The following is a 15,533-nucleotide window of genomic DNA, read 5'->3' as shown; positions in this document are numbered from 1 at the left end:
CCAAGTTCGGATGGTGTGTGGCTTGGAAGGGAACTTGCAAGTAGTGGTGTTGCCATGCATCTGCTGCCTTTGTCCTTCTAGGTGGCAGAAGTTGTGGGTTTGGAAGGTGCTGTTGAAGGAGTCTTGGTGAGTTGCTGCAGTGCATCAAGTATATGGTACACACTGCTGCCACTGTGTGTCGGTAGTGAATGTTGAAGGTAGTGGATGGGGTGCCAATCAAGCTTTGTCCTATAAAATTCTAACAGGACTAGACAGGCTAGATGCAGGGAGGATGTTCCTGGTGGCTGGGGAGTCCAGAACCTGGGGTCACAGTCTCAGGATTTGGGGTATGCCATTTAGAATCAAGATGAGGAGAAATTTCTGCACTCAGAGGGTGGTGGACCTGTGAAATTCTCTACCGCAGAAGGCAGTGGAGGCCAAGTCATTAAATATATTCAAGAAGGAGATAGATATGTTTCTTAATGCCAAAGGGATCAAGGGATATGGGGTGAAAGCGGGAACAGGGTACTGAATTAGACGATCAGCCATGATTTTTTTTGAATGGCAGAGCAGGCCTGAAGGGCTGAATGGCCTATTCCTGCTCATATTTTCTATGTTACTATTTTTAGGTAAGGCTATTCAGGGTTACAGAACCAAGGCAAGTATATGGAGTTGATAAAGATCAGCCATGATCCAACTGAAAGGCAGAACTGGCTTGTAGGGCTGAATGGGCAACTCCTGTTCCATATCTGACACATTCTTAGGATGCTCCACATAAGTACTTTCCATTTGCCTGATATGAAGTGCACACTGTCTTCTCTGTAAAGACACATCTCATTTACCAAATCACAGAAATCAGATGCACACTGACAGGAGCCACAGCTTAGGGACCTAACCTGCTGCAGGTTAATTGCTAAATCTGCACACATTCCCAGCAAAAAGTGCTGGGTGGTTTTCAAATGCTTGCCCAGCTATCCATTAGGGCATTGGTTTGCAAAATTACCAGGAAGAGTGGAAAGAATCTCAACCGCCAGTGACAACCCCACCCCCAAATCGCATGGTTATTCCATAAACAGAAACCAATAGCTCTCATCTATAAATTGGGTCAGTGAATATTTTCAAATTGTGAACCGCTGTTTTCCTACACAATCTGTGTGATCAGTCTTAAAACTTAATACAAAATTTGAAACCTTCACAGGTTTCCGAGCCGTTTTTCTCACATACGTCACTTCAAATAGGTATCAATCTGTACCCAGAGCGGCACGGCAGAGTCAAGCAGCTTCACTTACCTTAAACAATGGTACAGCGTGAAGGGGCTGTTCACCCATACACACCAGGTCAACACCAATACCTAGGCACAGGAAATAAGTGTTAAAAACGGTCATTGGGAACAAACAGTTTTTATTAAAAAAGGAAACGATACCAAGGATTCTCCATTATTAGCCCAACAGAGCCCTCGTGCTTTCTCATTGATAGAGGGGCAAAATGAATGAGGTAGCTGGTGGTACAGGGGACTAGATTATCAACATACTGTGCCATGCAGTAGTGGAATGTGGGATGGCTCTTTACAACCACACTCCAATCGATCTCAGTTTCTTTCAATCTCAGACACACACACACAGCATTATCCTCGGCAGCTGACTGGCAGAATCCAGTGCTTCCTCACAGGGAAGGACTAGCTGTGCTGACCTGGAGGCCAGTTGAGAACAGTATTGGTGGGATTCTGGAGACCATAATTGGACAGGGAAAGAGAAAGCCTTTAAACAGAAAAACTCAATATAATAACGTTGGAGGAGACATGTAGGGAACTAAATTGGATAGCCCTTGAAAACAGCCACAGGGTTCATGATGCGTGACTAATGTGCACCCATTGATTAAAATGCAGGCAACATGCCAACTTCGCGCTGCCTGCTCATTAGGGTGATTGCTGCAAGGAGCAAGTGTTAATCACACTGTTCATTAGCTGGACGCATCAGCAGAGGACCCAAAATTGTAACTTCCTAATACCACTTAAAGCTGGCCTGCACATCTTAAGGGGAAGGTGCATTGTGGCTGCTGGAGGTGTTCGAAGTCCTGCAGGAAGTGACTCTGACCTGGCGCAACTTGGGAGGGCGCAAACTCCAAGGTTTTCCAATGCTGCAATGGACACCTTGGTGGAGGAAGTGTAAAGTAGGAGTGATGTCCTATATCTGCAGGGGGCTAGCAGGCCCTCCAGACACATGCTCAAAAGGCAGTGAGAGCAGATAGTCGTGGAGGTCACTGACAAGAGACTAGCCTGAGGACCTGCACATAGTGCCTCAAAAAGTTCAATGACCTCACACAAGTGGTCAAGGTCAGTGACTGCATCATCAAATGCCATATCCGACCAGCTGCACCACCAGCCTCAGTCACTGCTCAATGCACCACACCCCCATCACCTACCAGCTATCTATCAATCAGGATTCATACCCAACATTCACATGCTCCTCTGCACACTCATGCACTTAACACTGCTGCAAGCCTCACACCCACATCTCACAGCTTGCACACACTGCCAGCTATCCAACTATGGCAGCCACATCATTCAAACACATTGAGTGTGGTGCAATGCCACACTTCGCTCTTTCCTGCAGGATAAGGTGGTGCAGACTGGAGGCAGCAGGAGCTAACCAGAGGGGGAACAGGCATGCCAGCATGTCCTAATCACCATGGAGGAGACATTGCTCACCACTATTGAAACAGCAATTGCTCAGATAATGCCTTGCAGTGGAGCTGCAGCAACTGAAGATGACAATACCCTCATAACCAATTCTCCTTCTCACATCCCACTCCCTTCACATCCTTCAGTCACTTCTGATTTACAAGCTGCAAATAGTGTAAATGTGCACCACTACGTTTCCCCCACCTTCCTCACCATAAACGTACCCTTCGACCTTTCTCCTTTCAGATACACTAGCGCAACCTGGCCAGGGAATGGAGGAAGAGCAAGAATACTAAGTGCTGATGAAGACACTTTGTCACTTGATCTCACACTCGCAGCCACCAGCTTAGATACTGACACTGCGCGTAAATCAGTATAGCACAGAGGCAGAATCTACACCAGCACGAATGACCTGCAACCAGGGCAAGGTGCAAGGATAGCTCAGGTGCCAGCTCGCTAGGGAGCAAGGTTACACTCAAGTTCTGCTGCAGACAACTCAAATGAGGATTCTGATGGGGCAGGCGACAGGAAGAATAGAGGATTGGCTAACTAACAGGAAACAGAGAGTCGGGATAAATTAGGCATTTTCAGGTTGGCAAACTGTAAGTAGTGTAGTGCCACAGGGATCAGTTCTGTATCCTCAGCTATTTATGATCTATATTAATGACTTGGATAAAAGGGACCAAGCATATTGTAGCCAAATTTGCAGATGATACAAAGACAAGTAGGAAAGAAAGTTGTGAGGTGGACACAAAGGGTCTCCAAAGAGATATGGATAGGTTAAGTGAGAGGGCAAAAATTTGGCAGATGGAAGTATAATGTGGGAAAATGTGAGGTTGGCCACTTTGGCAGGAAGAACAGAAAAGCAGAATATTATTTAAATGGAGAGAGACTGCAGATCACTGCGGTACGGAGGGATCTGGGTGTCCTTGTACATAAATCACAAAAAATTAGCATGCAGATTCAACAAGTAATTCCAAAGGCAAATGGAATGTTGGCGTTTAGTGCAAGAGGGATGGAGTATAAAAGTAGGGAAGCCTTGCTACAGCTGTACAGGGCATTGGTGAGACCGCACCTGTGTACAATTTTACTTAAAGAGGGATATATTTGCATTGAAAGCAGTTCAGAGAAGGTTCACTGGGTTGATTCCTAGGATGAAGGGGTTGTCTTATGAGGAAAGGCTGTGCAGGTTGGGCCTGTATTCATTGAAGTTTAGAAGAATGAGAGGTGATCTTATTGAAACATATAAGGTTCTGAGGGGCTTGACAGGGTAGATACTGAGAGGATGTTTCCCTCGTGGGAGAATCTAGGTCTAGGGGGTACAGTTTCAAAATAAAGGGTCTCCTGTTAAGACAGAGATGAGGAGGAATTTCTTCTCAGACAGTCATTAATCTTTGGAATTCTCTTCCCCAGGGGGCAGTGGAGGCTGGGTCATTGAATATATTCAAGGATGAGTTAGACAGATTTTTGATCAAAATGGGAGTCAAGGGTTATGGGGGCAGGCAGGTAAGTAGAGTTAAAGCTACAATCAGAACAGCCATGATTTCATTGAATGGCGAGCAGGTTTGCGAGGCCAAATGGCCTACTCCTGCTCCTACTTCTTAAAATCTTATGGGTATGCACAATAAAATGCTTGGTGCATTGGGAAGCCTGACCGAAAGCCCACATTCAATATCAAGAACCATAGAGGAGTCCAGCACCAACTTAGCACAGGGCATTGTGCAAAGCTTGGAACCCATTCTTTCCAGCCTGCAAGTGATGGCCAACTCTATTAGCACCCTTGTGAACCCAACTGTGATGCAGCATCTGATAGCCAATATCTCAGTTTCCACTGTAGCACAGACAGCTTCCACCAGAAGTCTGAGATATGCTTAGCTGAGGATACCAGTGTTCAAAGGGGCTTGCAGGGTGTCACAGCAGTTCATCAGTCTGTCCTCCAACAGATTATTAGGATTGCTGAGGTGCTGCCCCATAGGAGTGGCAGTGACTCCATGGAGTACAAACCTGCTGTTCTCTCTCAAAGTGGCAGCATTCGTGTCATGCTGTTGCCCGTCAGCCAACCAGCCCAAACTGCTGCTGCCCATGCTGAAATGATGCTGTTTGAAGCCAGGCTCTCTCAGACCAGAGTTGTTCAAGGTCGTCCTCTACGGCCATCTGCAGTCTGCCTCAGTCAAAGACTGAAGTCTTCCACCAGCCATGCTGCAATCACTGGGATAGCACTGCGTAGGAGCACTAGGAAAGGCAAAGGGAACACGAAATACAGGCACTAAGGGAATGAATGCACAAGAGTGATTTGTTTACACTGGCATTCAATATTGGATGGGTTGATTTACAAACTTGGTTTGGAATGTTTATTTTGTGGTTGCTTTTATTTTTGTGGCTTTATGGCCAAGGTGACAATGTGATGGTCAGTGACAGAGGAACATCAGGAGTGTGGGACTGTTGGACAATGGGGAATTGGGGTTGTGGTTACTGGTATCTGTAGCAACTTGTATTTATATAGTACCTTTAACATAATAAAATGTCCCAAGGAACATCATAGAGGCATTATAAAACAAAATATGACACCAAGTCACATAAGGAGATATTAGGGCAGATGATCAAAAGCTTAGTCAAAAAGGTAGATTTTAAGGAATGTCTTAAAGGAGGAAAGTGAGGTGGAGAGGCAGAGAGGTTGAGGGAGGGAATTCCAGAGCTTAGGGCGTAGGCAGCTGAAGACATGGCCACCAATGGTGGGGCAATTAAAATCGGGATGCTCAAGGAGCCAGAATTAGAGAAGGGCACAGATCTTGGAGGGTTGCAGAGCTGCAGGAGATTATAGAGATAGAAAGGGGTCAGGTCATGGAGGGATATGAAAACAAAGATGAGAATTTTAAAGTCGGGGTGTTGCTTAACCAGGAGCCAGTGTAGGTCAACAAGCACCGGGGTGATAGGTGAAGGTCATGTGGTGCGAGTTAGGCCATGGGCAGCAGTTTTGGATGACCTCAAGTTTATGGAGATTAGAATGTGGGAGGCCAGCCAGGAGTTCATTAAAATAGTCAAGTCTGGAGGTAACAAAGGAACAGATGAGGTTTTCAGCAGCAGAAAAGCTGAGGCGGGGCGGAGACGGGCGATGCTACGGAGCTGGAAATAGGCTGTCTTAGTGATAGTGTGGATGTGTGTTGAAAGCTCATCTCGGGGTCAAATATGACACCAAGGTTGCAACAGTCTGGTTCAGCCTCAGACAGTTGTCAGAGAGAGGGATGGAGCCGGTGGCAATGGAGTGGAGTTTGTGGTGGGGACCTAAGACAATGGCTTCAGTCTTCCCAATATTTAATTGGATGAAACTTCTGCTCATCCAGTTTCGGATGTTGAATAAGTAGTATGGCAACTTAGAGACAGTGGAGGGGTCGAGAGGGGTGGTGGTGAGGCAGAGCTGGATGTTGTCAATTTGCGGGTGAAACTGACATTGTGTTTTTGGATGATGTTGCCGAGGGGCAGCATGTAGATGAGAAATAGGAGGGGGCCAAGGATAGAACCTTGGGGTCAGCAGAAGGAAAGGTGTGTGAACGGGAAGAGAAGCCATTCGCTACGACTGGATAAAGGAGAGAGGAACCAAGTGAGAGCAGTCCCACCCAGCTGAACGACAGTGAAGAGGTGTTGCAGGAGGACAGTGCAAAGGTGTAGCAAGAGAACAGTGCAGTCGACGGTGTCAAAGGCTGCAGACTGGTTGAGAAGGATGAGGAGGGATAGTTTACCTTTGTCACAGTCACATAAGATATCATTTGTGATTTTTTGATAAGAGCCGTTTCAGTACGGTGGCAGGGGCAAAAACCTTATTGGAGGGATTCAAACATGGAGCTCCGGGAAAGACAGGCATGAATCTGGAAGGCAACAACACGCTCAAGGACTCTGGAGAGGAAAAGGAGGTTGGAGATGAGGTAGTAGTTTGCAAGGACGGAGAGGTCAAGGGTTTTTTTTTTTGAGGAGAGGGGTGAGGACAGCAGATTTGAAGGAGAGGCAATGCTTGAGAGGAGAGAGGGACAATACCCGAGGAGAGAGAACTGTTAACAATGTCAGCTAACATGGGAGCCAGGAAGGAAGTTGGGTGATCAGTAGTTTAGTGGGAATAGGGTGAAGGGAGCAGGAAGCGGGTCTCATGGAGAAGATGAGCTCGGAGAGGGCATGAGGGGAGATAGGAGAGAAACTAGAGAAAGATGTGAGTTCAGGAATAGGGCGGGGTGGGAGATTTAGAGGAAGTTTGACCCGGTGAGCTAGTGGAAGGGAGGGAAGTGGCAGAGGCAGCTGATTGGATGGTCTCAATCTTGGTGACAAAGAAATCCATGAGCTTCTCACACGTCGCACTTATCTCACTCGAAGTAGTTTGTCACATCCAGCCTGGGCAGAAGGGGATGTCTAAGTTGGGACCTTCCTTTCTCTCTCTACTCTTCTAGCAGCTTGATGTGATCTACGTGACCTTTGCGCATTCTCACAGTCATACTTATTCCAAGAGGACGGCCTACCAGGCCTTCCAGGGATGGAGGATTTTAGTTTCAAGGTTAGGTAAGAAAAGCTGGGTTTGTTCTCCTTAGAAGAAAAGGAGATTGAGGGGAGATTTAATAGACGTGTACACGATTATGATAGGCTTATATAGGTTAGACAAGGAAAATCTGTTCCCATTAACAAACAGTGCAAGGACTAGAGGACACAGATTGAAAGTTTTGGGCAAGACATGCAGGGGGAATATGAGGAACCACTATTTTAGGCAGCGGGTGGTAATGACCTGGAACTCACTGCCCACAAATGTAGTGAAAATGGAGATGATCAATGACTTCAAGAGGAAGTTGGATGGCCACCTGAGAGATAGAGACTTGCAGGGCTATGGGAACCAAGCCGGGGAGTGGGACTGACTGCATAGCTCCGTGGAGTGCTGGCATGGACTCGATGGGCTGAATGGCCTTCTTCTGTGCCATAAATGACTATGACTCCACTAATGCACCCATGTCTGGCAGCAATTGGTTTGCACAGAGGTCTTGAAATCAGGAATAACTTGTTCAGCACCTGCCGCTTCACTCTCTGCAACTTGAAATTACAGAAAGGACCAAACACTTGTGGAATCGTACCAACAGTCAGAAGAAATCAACCAGCAACTAACCTGTGAGTAGTTGATCTCTTTAAATAGCATGAGTTAGTTGAGCGTCAAGTTAAGTGGGGCCGTCGGCTGGAGACTTGAGCTCCAAAAAGACAGTGCTCATGTGAAATCTGCATTGCACGCTGACTGATGTCATGATTTACATTTCCAGCATATGTTAGTTGTGCGCATGCCAACATCTTCACCAATATGGTACCCAGCACTATTCGCAGAAGTGTGCGTGCATATTGGATGCCATTTTGCTCTCCAGACAGCACCCGTAGCGCCCAAGTAACAGATAGTACCGAGCCCAATTTTTCACCAGTCATGTCTCTCTACCCAGTCTCCTCCTTTCATACACATTACCTAATTGAGCACAATGGACACTGAACAAAGAACAGAGAACAGTACAGCACAGGAACAGGCCATTCGGCCCTCCAAGCCTGCGCCGATCTTGATGCCTGCCTAAACTAACACCTTCTGCACTTCCGGGGCCCATATCCCTCTATTCCCTTCCTATTCATGTATTTGTCAAGATGTCTCTCAAACGTCGCTATCGTACCTGCTTCTACCACCTCCCCTGGCAGCAAGTTCCAGGCACTCACCACCCTCTGTGTAAAAAACTTGCCTCGCACATCCCCTCTAAACTTTGCCCCTCGCACCTTAAACCTATGTCCCCCAGTAACTGACTCTTCCATCCTGGGAAAAAGCTTCTGACTATCCACTCTGTCCATGCCATTCATAACTTTGTAAACCTCTATCATGTCGCCCCTCCACCTCCGTCGTTCCAGTGAAAACAATCCGAGTTTTTCCAACCTCTCCTCATAGCTAATGCCCTCCAGACCAGGCAACATCCTGGTAAACCTCCTCTGTACCCTCTCCAAAGCCTCCACGTCCTTCTGGTAGTGTGGCGACCAGAATTGCACGCAATATTCTAAATGTGGCCTAACTAAAGTTCTGTCCAGCTGCAACATGACTTGCCAATTTTTATACTCTATGCCCCGACCGATGAAGGCAAGCATGTCGTATGCCTTCTTGACTACCTTATCCACCTGCGTTGCCACTTTCAGTGACCTGTGGACCTGTACGCCCAGATCTCTCTGCCTGTCAATACTCCTAAGGGTTCTGCCATTTACTGTATATCTCCCACCTGCATTAGACCTTCCAAAATGCATTACCTCACATTTGTCCGGATTAAACTCCATCTGCCATTTCTCCGCCCAAGTCTCCAACCGATCTATATCCTGCTGTATCCTCTGACAATCCTCATCACTATCCGCAACTCCACCAACCTTTGTGTCGTCCGCAAACTTACTAATCAGACCAGCTACACTTTCCTCCAAATCATTTATATATACTACAAACAGCAAAGGTCCCAGCACTGATCCCTGCGGAACACCACTAGTCACATCCCTCCATTCAGAAAAACACCCATCCACTGATACCCTCTGTCATCTATGACCGAGCCAGTTCTGTATCCATCTTGCCAGCTCATCTCTGATCCCGTGTGACTTCACCTTTTGTACCAGTCTGCCATGCAGGACCTTGTCAAAGTCTTTACTAAAGTCCATATAGATAACATCCACTGCCCTTCCTTCATCAATCATCTTCGTCACTTCCTCAAAAAACTCAATCAAATTAGTAAGACACGACCTCCCCTTCACAAAACCATGCTGTCTCTTGCTAATAAGTTTGTTTGTTTCCAAATGGGAGTAAATCCTACAGATTAAATTGATTAAACTTTGGGGAAGAGTGAGGAAAAAAAATAAACAGGTAGTGCCTTGATCTAACCTGCTGTTGGTCAACTTTAAAGCTGCAATTTCAGTTTCAGTCCACTTGCCCCCCCCCTCCACACACACATGCTCCCCACACATGCATCCCCACCCGCACACGACCCCAACCACCCCCCTCCAACGCACACACCCCATCGCCCACCCCAACCCCCAACACACACAAGTGAACTTTAATAACTGCCAGAAATATCAGTGCTCACCATTGTCAATCATCCGCTGCTTGGTAAGAATCATCAGCAGCCGGTCAACTTCAAACACTCCCACCCCGGGCGTGATAACCACAGACATCTGGCCAGTCCGGTCAAAGTTTCTGTTTATGTAATGCTTGTCAAACACTAAATAAGCAAATTAAAGATTTTATATAAGCACCGACAAATTAATATTTGTAAGTGATCGAGCCAAATGTACATCGACACAGTAAGTCAGTTTGCTTCAATTTTATTTTTGCAGGCGGTTCAATGGGTTACCACGCTGTGTGTGGGACCCAGGTTCAAAATCCAGTCTGGGTCCATGAAAATGGTCATTGTCTGCCAGCTGCAAAGAGCCCACATTATATGAGTCTGGATAATCTCAGCCCAATTCTTAAGACACACAAATGGACACAAATTAGCACTTCACTCAGACTGAGGTTCTGGAGATCTGATGTCGCCAATCGCCAGCATTTTTCACTAATAAAATACGATGAAATCATTTAAACCATACACACTCAGAGCCAGATCACCACAAATAGCATCTGATAAATACACACAAGCTGCTTTACTGTATTATTGGACAGCTCTTTTCACAGTAACATATCAGATAGCCTGGCAGTCCTTTTCCTATCAGTAGTGGTCCTCTCTCACTTTTTCCTCATGTCTTTCATCTGGCCCTGGATCACAAGTCCATCTTTTCTCCATCAACCTGCAGTACTCTGGCTGCTGGTCTGGCTTGGGCCAGTTCAGTACACATGCAGACCACTCTCTCTGAATGTACTGAAATTAACTTGATGAAACTGACCATGTCTTCACCATACATCATACATACCAGTTGCTCAAATGTTTGGGATACCTTACCCTTCCAGGGTAATCTGAGGCAGACTGGGCACTTTTCAGGGCCGAAAATGACGGCTTCAGACCCGTTCATAAGTTTGTGCAATATACAGCGAGAAATGATCTGATCAAGGTAGCCATTGTCATGCAGGATGTTTAAATAAATATATATATATTATTTATATATTACATATATTAATAGACAGGGCCCTGTTCTTTGCAGACAGAAAGAACATGTACACATGTTGCGCCTGTTTCAGCTAAACAAAATAAGTGACAGCTGGTTCATTCCTCAGAGCAATGCCTTGACCAGAGTCAAACTGCCTGGTTTAAAATTCAAACAAAGCTTGGCAGTTAATTGTCAGTCACCATAAACTGGTGCATTCTCCAGGGCATCGCCTCTACCAATCAGAGTCCACTTGACAACCAATCAGCACTCTATACTCATATTATAGATCTGTTGCTTCCCTTACATTAGTATTCTTGAGAATTGTCCTGATGAGTGCAAGACAAAAAGCTTCAACAAAATGTCTCTATTTTCAGCAATATTCAAGTTCTGTACTACCAAATGACTATTTCATTTTTTTTTGTCTTTTCGCCAATTTGTATCAGCTCTACTGGAACCAGCAGTCGTCTTGTACTTCATTTACCTGAGATTTGACAGGGAGTGTGGGAAGGCTATTTAACACCAGGGACCTGGGAGAGGGCCAGGAATTACACCTGCACCTAAACCTGCTCCTCATAGACTCTTTCCGGGAGACAACACTGGACAGCAATCAGTGGTGAGGTTACTGACTCATTTCTCCCTCTTCAGCCCAGGAACACTGAAGTCAATTGTGGTGTGTAACTGCTACCCTGGCTGTGATCAGCCAACAGCATACGGCAAGACTCAAACTGGGCCTTCATGGTCTATCTGGGTTAGAGCTATAGCTGGTAGTGTCACTAGGACAACCTAGTCAAATTCATTCAATCCCCTAAACACAAATCAAACGGCACACAGATACGCACCATTGAAGGAGAGGTTGATGGCCTCCAAATAGTTTCCTTGGGCTGCTGTAGAATTCTGTCCAAGTGGAAAACCATCTAGGGAGGGAAGAAAAGCAGCAGTATAGTTTGTGCATTTCAAAGGTTTCAATACGTTACAGTTCCATCAGCGATCATTCACTCTGCAGTAACAAGTGGTTGCTGTACAGCCTAAATCCTTTGATACCGGCACTAACGTCAGACATCACACATGAAGCAATTGGGTAGAAAACCCATTCTACTTTTAACTGATATCATGGCAGAATGCTGATTTCTGAGACGTAAAGAGAATATAACTGCCCTGCATCAAGATAAGCCAGAAGAGGTGGATACTGCTGGCAGCTCCAAGACCACCATTGGTTGCAGTACAGATAACACCAAGAAGTGTGGAGCCCACCATCTCTTTCGGGCTCTCAAGGAGACTGAGCAACTCAGCCTGCTTGTACAGACCAGCAATGCAGCTCCCCCAATCACTGGAGAAGTTACAATGGCCAGAAAAAAAGTTCTCAACACAAAAACAACAGTGGCTCCCCAACATTGTGAACAGCTTGTACAATACAGGAAAAGTCCTTTTAATGCCCATTACTTCACGCCACTTCACCATCCCCGTCTGCAAATACTCATTTCTTGCTGGGGTAAGGTTTCGCATGTCCAGGTTGCTCTCTGGTATCTCACTCAAGTGGATAGCTCATGTCTGAACCTAGAAAGTGATTGTCAGAAAATATTTCAACTGTATGGGTACTATTTTGGTTCAGTTGGAAGCACACTTGACTCCGACAGAAGGTGATGAGTTCAAGCCACCTCACTTCAGGGACACGAACATAATCTAGGCTGACACTTCAGTGCAGTACTGAGGGAGCAAAGCACTGTTGGAGGTTCTGTATTTCGGACGGGACTTTAAATCTTCTAAAAGATTCAATGCCACTATTTAAAGAGCAGGGGAGTTCTCCCCAGTAACCTTACCAATATTCATTGCTCAATGAGCATCAGTAAAACAGATTATCTGGTGTTATGACCTCAGTAGAGACTGCTAACTTTAAAACAGGAGATATGAACTTCCCAGTGACCGATTAAAGAATTACATAACAAGATTTCGTGTTTTAAGCCTTTTACGAGAACTAAAAATCAAAATTAACTAAAACATATTTAGTAGGTAACTAATACATTAAATTACAGAGAAAGGTATTTTCCATTAACTTATTAACACATTCGAAAACCCCACACCACATTTATACATTAGTGTTCTCAGCCAGAAGGTATCCTTGCAGTTAAAAGTCCTGAGCTCCTCCCAGCTGCAATGGAGTGGATCTCCCAGTGTCCTTCTCAAAGTCCACTTTGCTTACTTCTTCCGGGCACATTCAACTGGACTTCTGTTAATATGGCAATCTCTGGTGACCCCATTGGTCTTTTCTCCTCCACAAACCTCGAGTCTTCGAACAGGGTTCAAATCTTAGCAGCCTTTTGCTGTATCGGTGATCTAAGAGCAGCTGTTTCCCCAGAAACAGCCCGCTGGTCTCTCTCTCGCTCAATGCTGCGCAGCTGACTGCTGATCTTTGTTTCTTGCCTTTCAGTCTCCAGACCTAGGAAAGCCTCTTGAATTTATTCAGATCAGAAGTCAATAGTCATTTGCCTTTGACAATTCTCAGAGATCACGAGTTGGACCATAACAAAAGTACCCGGGCCTTCTTTTGTTTCCAGGTGTTAAAAATTGCCCGTAGCTCCCTGTTTACAATCTGAGACTCTGGGAGAGTGAAATCCATTGTCCTTTAGGTATTATAACCTTGCACCCTGCTTTCAAACGGATCTTTGACCTCGGTTCCTTGTTCTCATGGTAACTAAGGTCCCTGGGCTTGTCTCTGGGAAGATTTTTATTTATTTATTTGAGATACAGCATTGAAACAGGCCTTTCGGCCCACTGTGGGAGGAAACCAGAGCACCCAGTGGAAACCCATGCGGTCAACAGGGAGAACTTGCAAACCATGCACAGGCAGTACCCAGAACTGAACCCGGGTCGCTGGAGCTGTGAGGCCGCGGTGCTAACCACTGCGCCACTGTGCCTCCCTTTTGTATGAAGTTACATGTCTCCTCCGAATGTCCATTTTACAGTGCATTAAGGATCACAGTTTTTAAAAACATAACCACACTAAAAAGTCCAGCTTTCATAACACCTCCCCACTATAAATAGAAAAATCATTACCGTAATAATTTTTCTACATTACCAACATATAACACTGTAAACATTTCAATTATTAACATTTTACATAGCACATAGGTGAACAACAGAATTATTATAGCACCGAGTTGTTTTCCTCTATTATACCCTTTCTTTAAATTCTGGACAGAGTATCAGCAATTACATTGCTCCTTCCTGTAACATGTTGTTACAGCCATGAGGTCAGGGGTTTGGGTGATTCCCACCTGACTACATCGTGTTTTGTTATTAGGGCTTGACACTTTGTGCTTTATTTGTTAAATAAACAGAGAGTGACAGATTTTCTTGCAGTTTTAAAACAGAAAATCAATTATTTATTGATCAATACACCTTAACCTGCAATTGTCACAACCGCATCCATTCATGCATTCGCTCGCTTGCGTGCGCACACACACAAACACATACACTAAGAGATAGATAGAGAGGAAAGGGGGTAAGCGGTGGTCAGTGCGGGGTATGTTTCAGGAGTCACAGTAAACCTGTTGAATTGTCTCGGAAGTCAGGTTCTCATTGGTTGCAGGCCTGAGGTGTTTGTAGGTTTCTCTCTTGGTTGAAAGTTCAGTTGAAGACAATGGATCACTTCTAATTCACTGCTGTATAAGTGTGTCCCTTCTGGTTTACTGGAATTCTCCCAGCCCCTTAGATGGAAAAGTTTCTTGGATGCTTCTTTCTGGGTGTCTCGCACTCTCTCTCTAGGACTTTTAAGGTAAAAATGTGTTGCATGCCGCCTCCACTGGGAGACAGGTATTTTCTTCTCCGTAGTGACCGACAATGTCCTAGGATGTGGCTACTTCACACCTGCTTTGTTTCAGTAGAACCCATTCAGTTCAAAAGGGTTGCTTGATGTGTTCAGGATGAGAATGATCCAATTTTGATGTTTCCACTTCATACCTTCTTTGTTTCAGAAGAACCCATTTAATTTGGGAATATTTCAAGATGCGTATAGGATGGGTGCAATTGACACCTTTTAGCTTTGAAGATTTTCCTTTGTCCCTGTCAGACAGTTTGAATATACAAAGGCCAAGTCTTTTACCTTCAGCGACCATTTTGGAGCACTTTGTTCACTTTTTAAAAGAAAAGGTCAATTTTTTAAAAGACTAAGTCAATTTTTATAACTCCAGTTTTAGTCCAAAATATTTCGTCGTCGCACTTCTTGTACCCGTGACAATGTACAATTTTTGGTCTAAATGGTTGCAACATTAAACTCTACTGGAATAATCTGGCGTTGTTGCTCTTGAATTTCTCTATAAACCTTGATGGGTTATGGTCAGTATAAACAGATATTTCTCCTTGACCGTTATTACCATGTACTTTAAAAAGCTAAAGAGCCAATACAAGACCTAAAGCTTCCTTTTCAATGGTGGTGCATTTCTTTTGATACTTATTTAGTTTTCTGGAGAAGTAACTGACCGGTCATTTGATACCAGCATCATCATCTTGGAGCAACACAGCTCCTACCCGTACATCACTAGCATCAATAGCCCCTTTCAAGGCCTTACTAAAATTTGGTGCCAATAGGACGAGTTCATTTATTAAAATGGCCTTTAATTTCTCAAATTCCATTTGAGATGATTCTGTCCACTCGACATTCAAGTTTCTCTTTCACAAATTTGTCAGTGTGTTAACTACTGTACTGAAGTTAGGAATGACCTTTCGGTAGAACCCACACATCCCTCGGAATCGCTGCATCTCATTTTTTGTCTTGGGA

General features: G+C 45.0%; 1 protein-coding gene across 11 annotated transcripts in view; it reads right to left on the bottom strand.

The window, feature by feature from the left end:
• The window catches only part of depdc5 (DEP domain containing 5, GATOR1 subcomplex subunit), a 231,917-nt gene that overhangs the window by 154,930 nt on the left and 61,454 nt on the right, over positions 1 to 15,533 (bottom strand). For 10 of the 11 annotated variants that reach the window (XR_010977295.1, XM_068055365.1, XM_068055368.1 and 7 more), the window contains 3 exons: positions 11,599 to 11,673; positions 9,763 to 9,897; positions 1,269 to 1,330 (listed from right to left, as the gene is read on the bottom strand). Coding sequence is in view for 10 of the 11 variants with exons in the window: in XM_068055365.1 (XP_067911466.1) it covers positions 1,269 to 1,330; positions 9,763 to 9,897; positions 11,599 to 11,673 (272 nt within the window). In the remaining variant the exon portion in view is untranslated. Of the gene's footprint in view, positions 1 to 1,268; positions 1,331 to 9,762; positions 9,898 to 11,598; positions 11,674 to 12,956; positions 13,204 to 15,533 lie in introns of those variants that run through there. The other variant, XM_068055374.1, reaches the window with a different exon arrangement.

The sequence above is a fragment of the Heterodontus francisci genome, chromosome 23 (assembly GCF_036365525.1).
Source record: "Heterodontus francisci isolate sHetFra1 chromosome 23, sHetFra1.hap1, whole genome shotgun sequence".
Lineage (NCBI taxonomy): Eukaryota > Metazoa > Chordata > Chondrichthyes > Heterodontiformes > Heterodontidae > Heterodontus > Heterodontus francisci.
The sequence above is the reverse complement of the archived record's forward strand: the minus strand, read 5'-3'. Positions and strand labels throughout refer to the sequence as shown.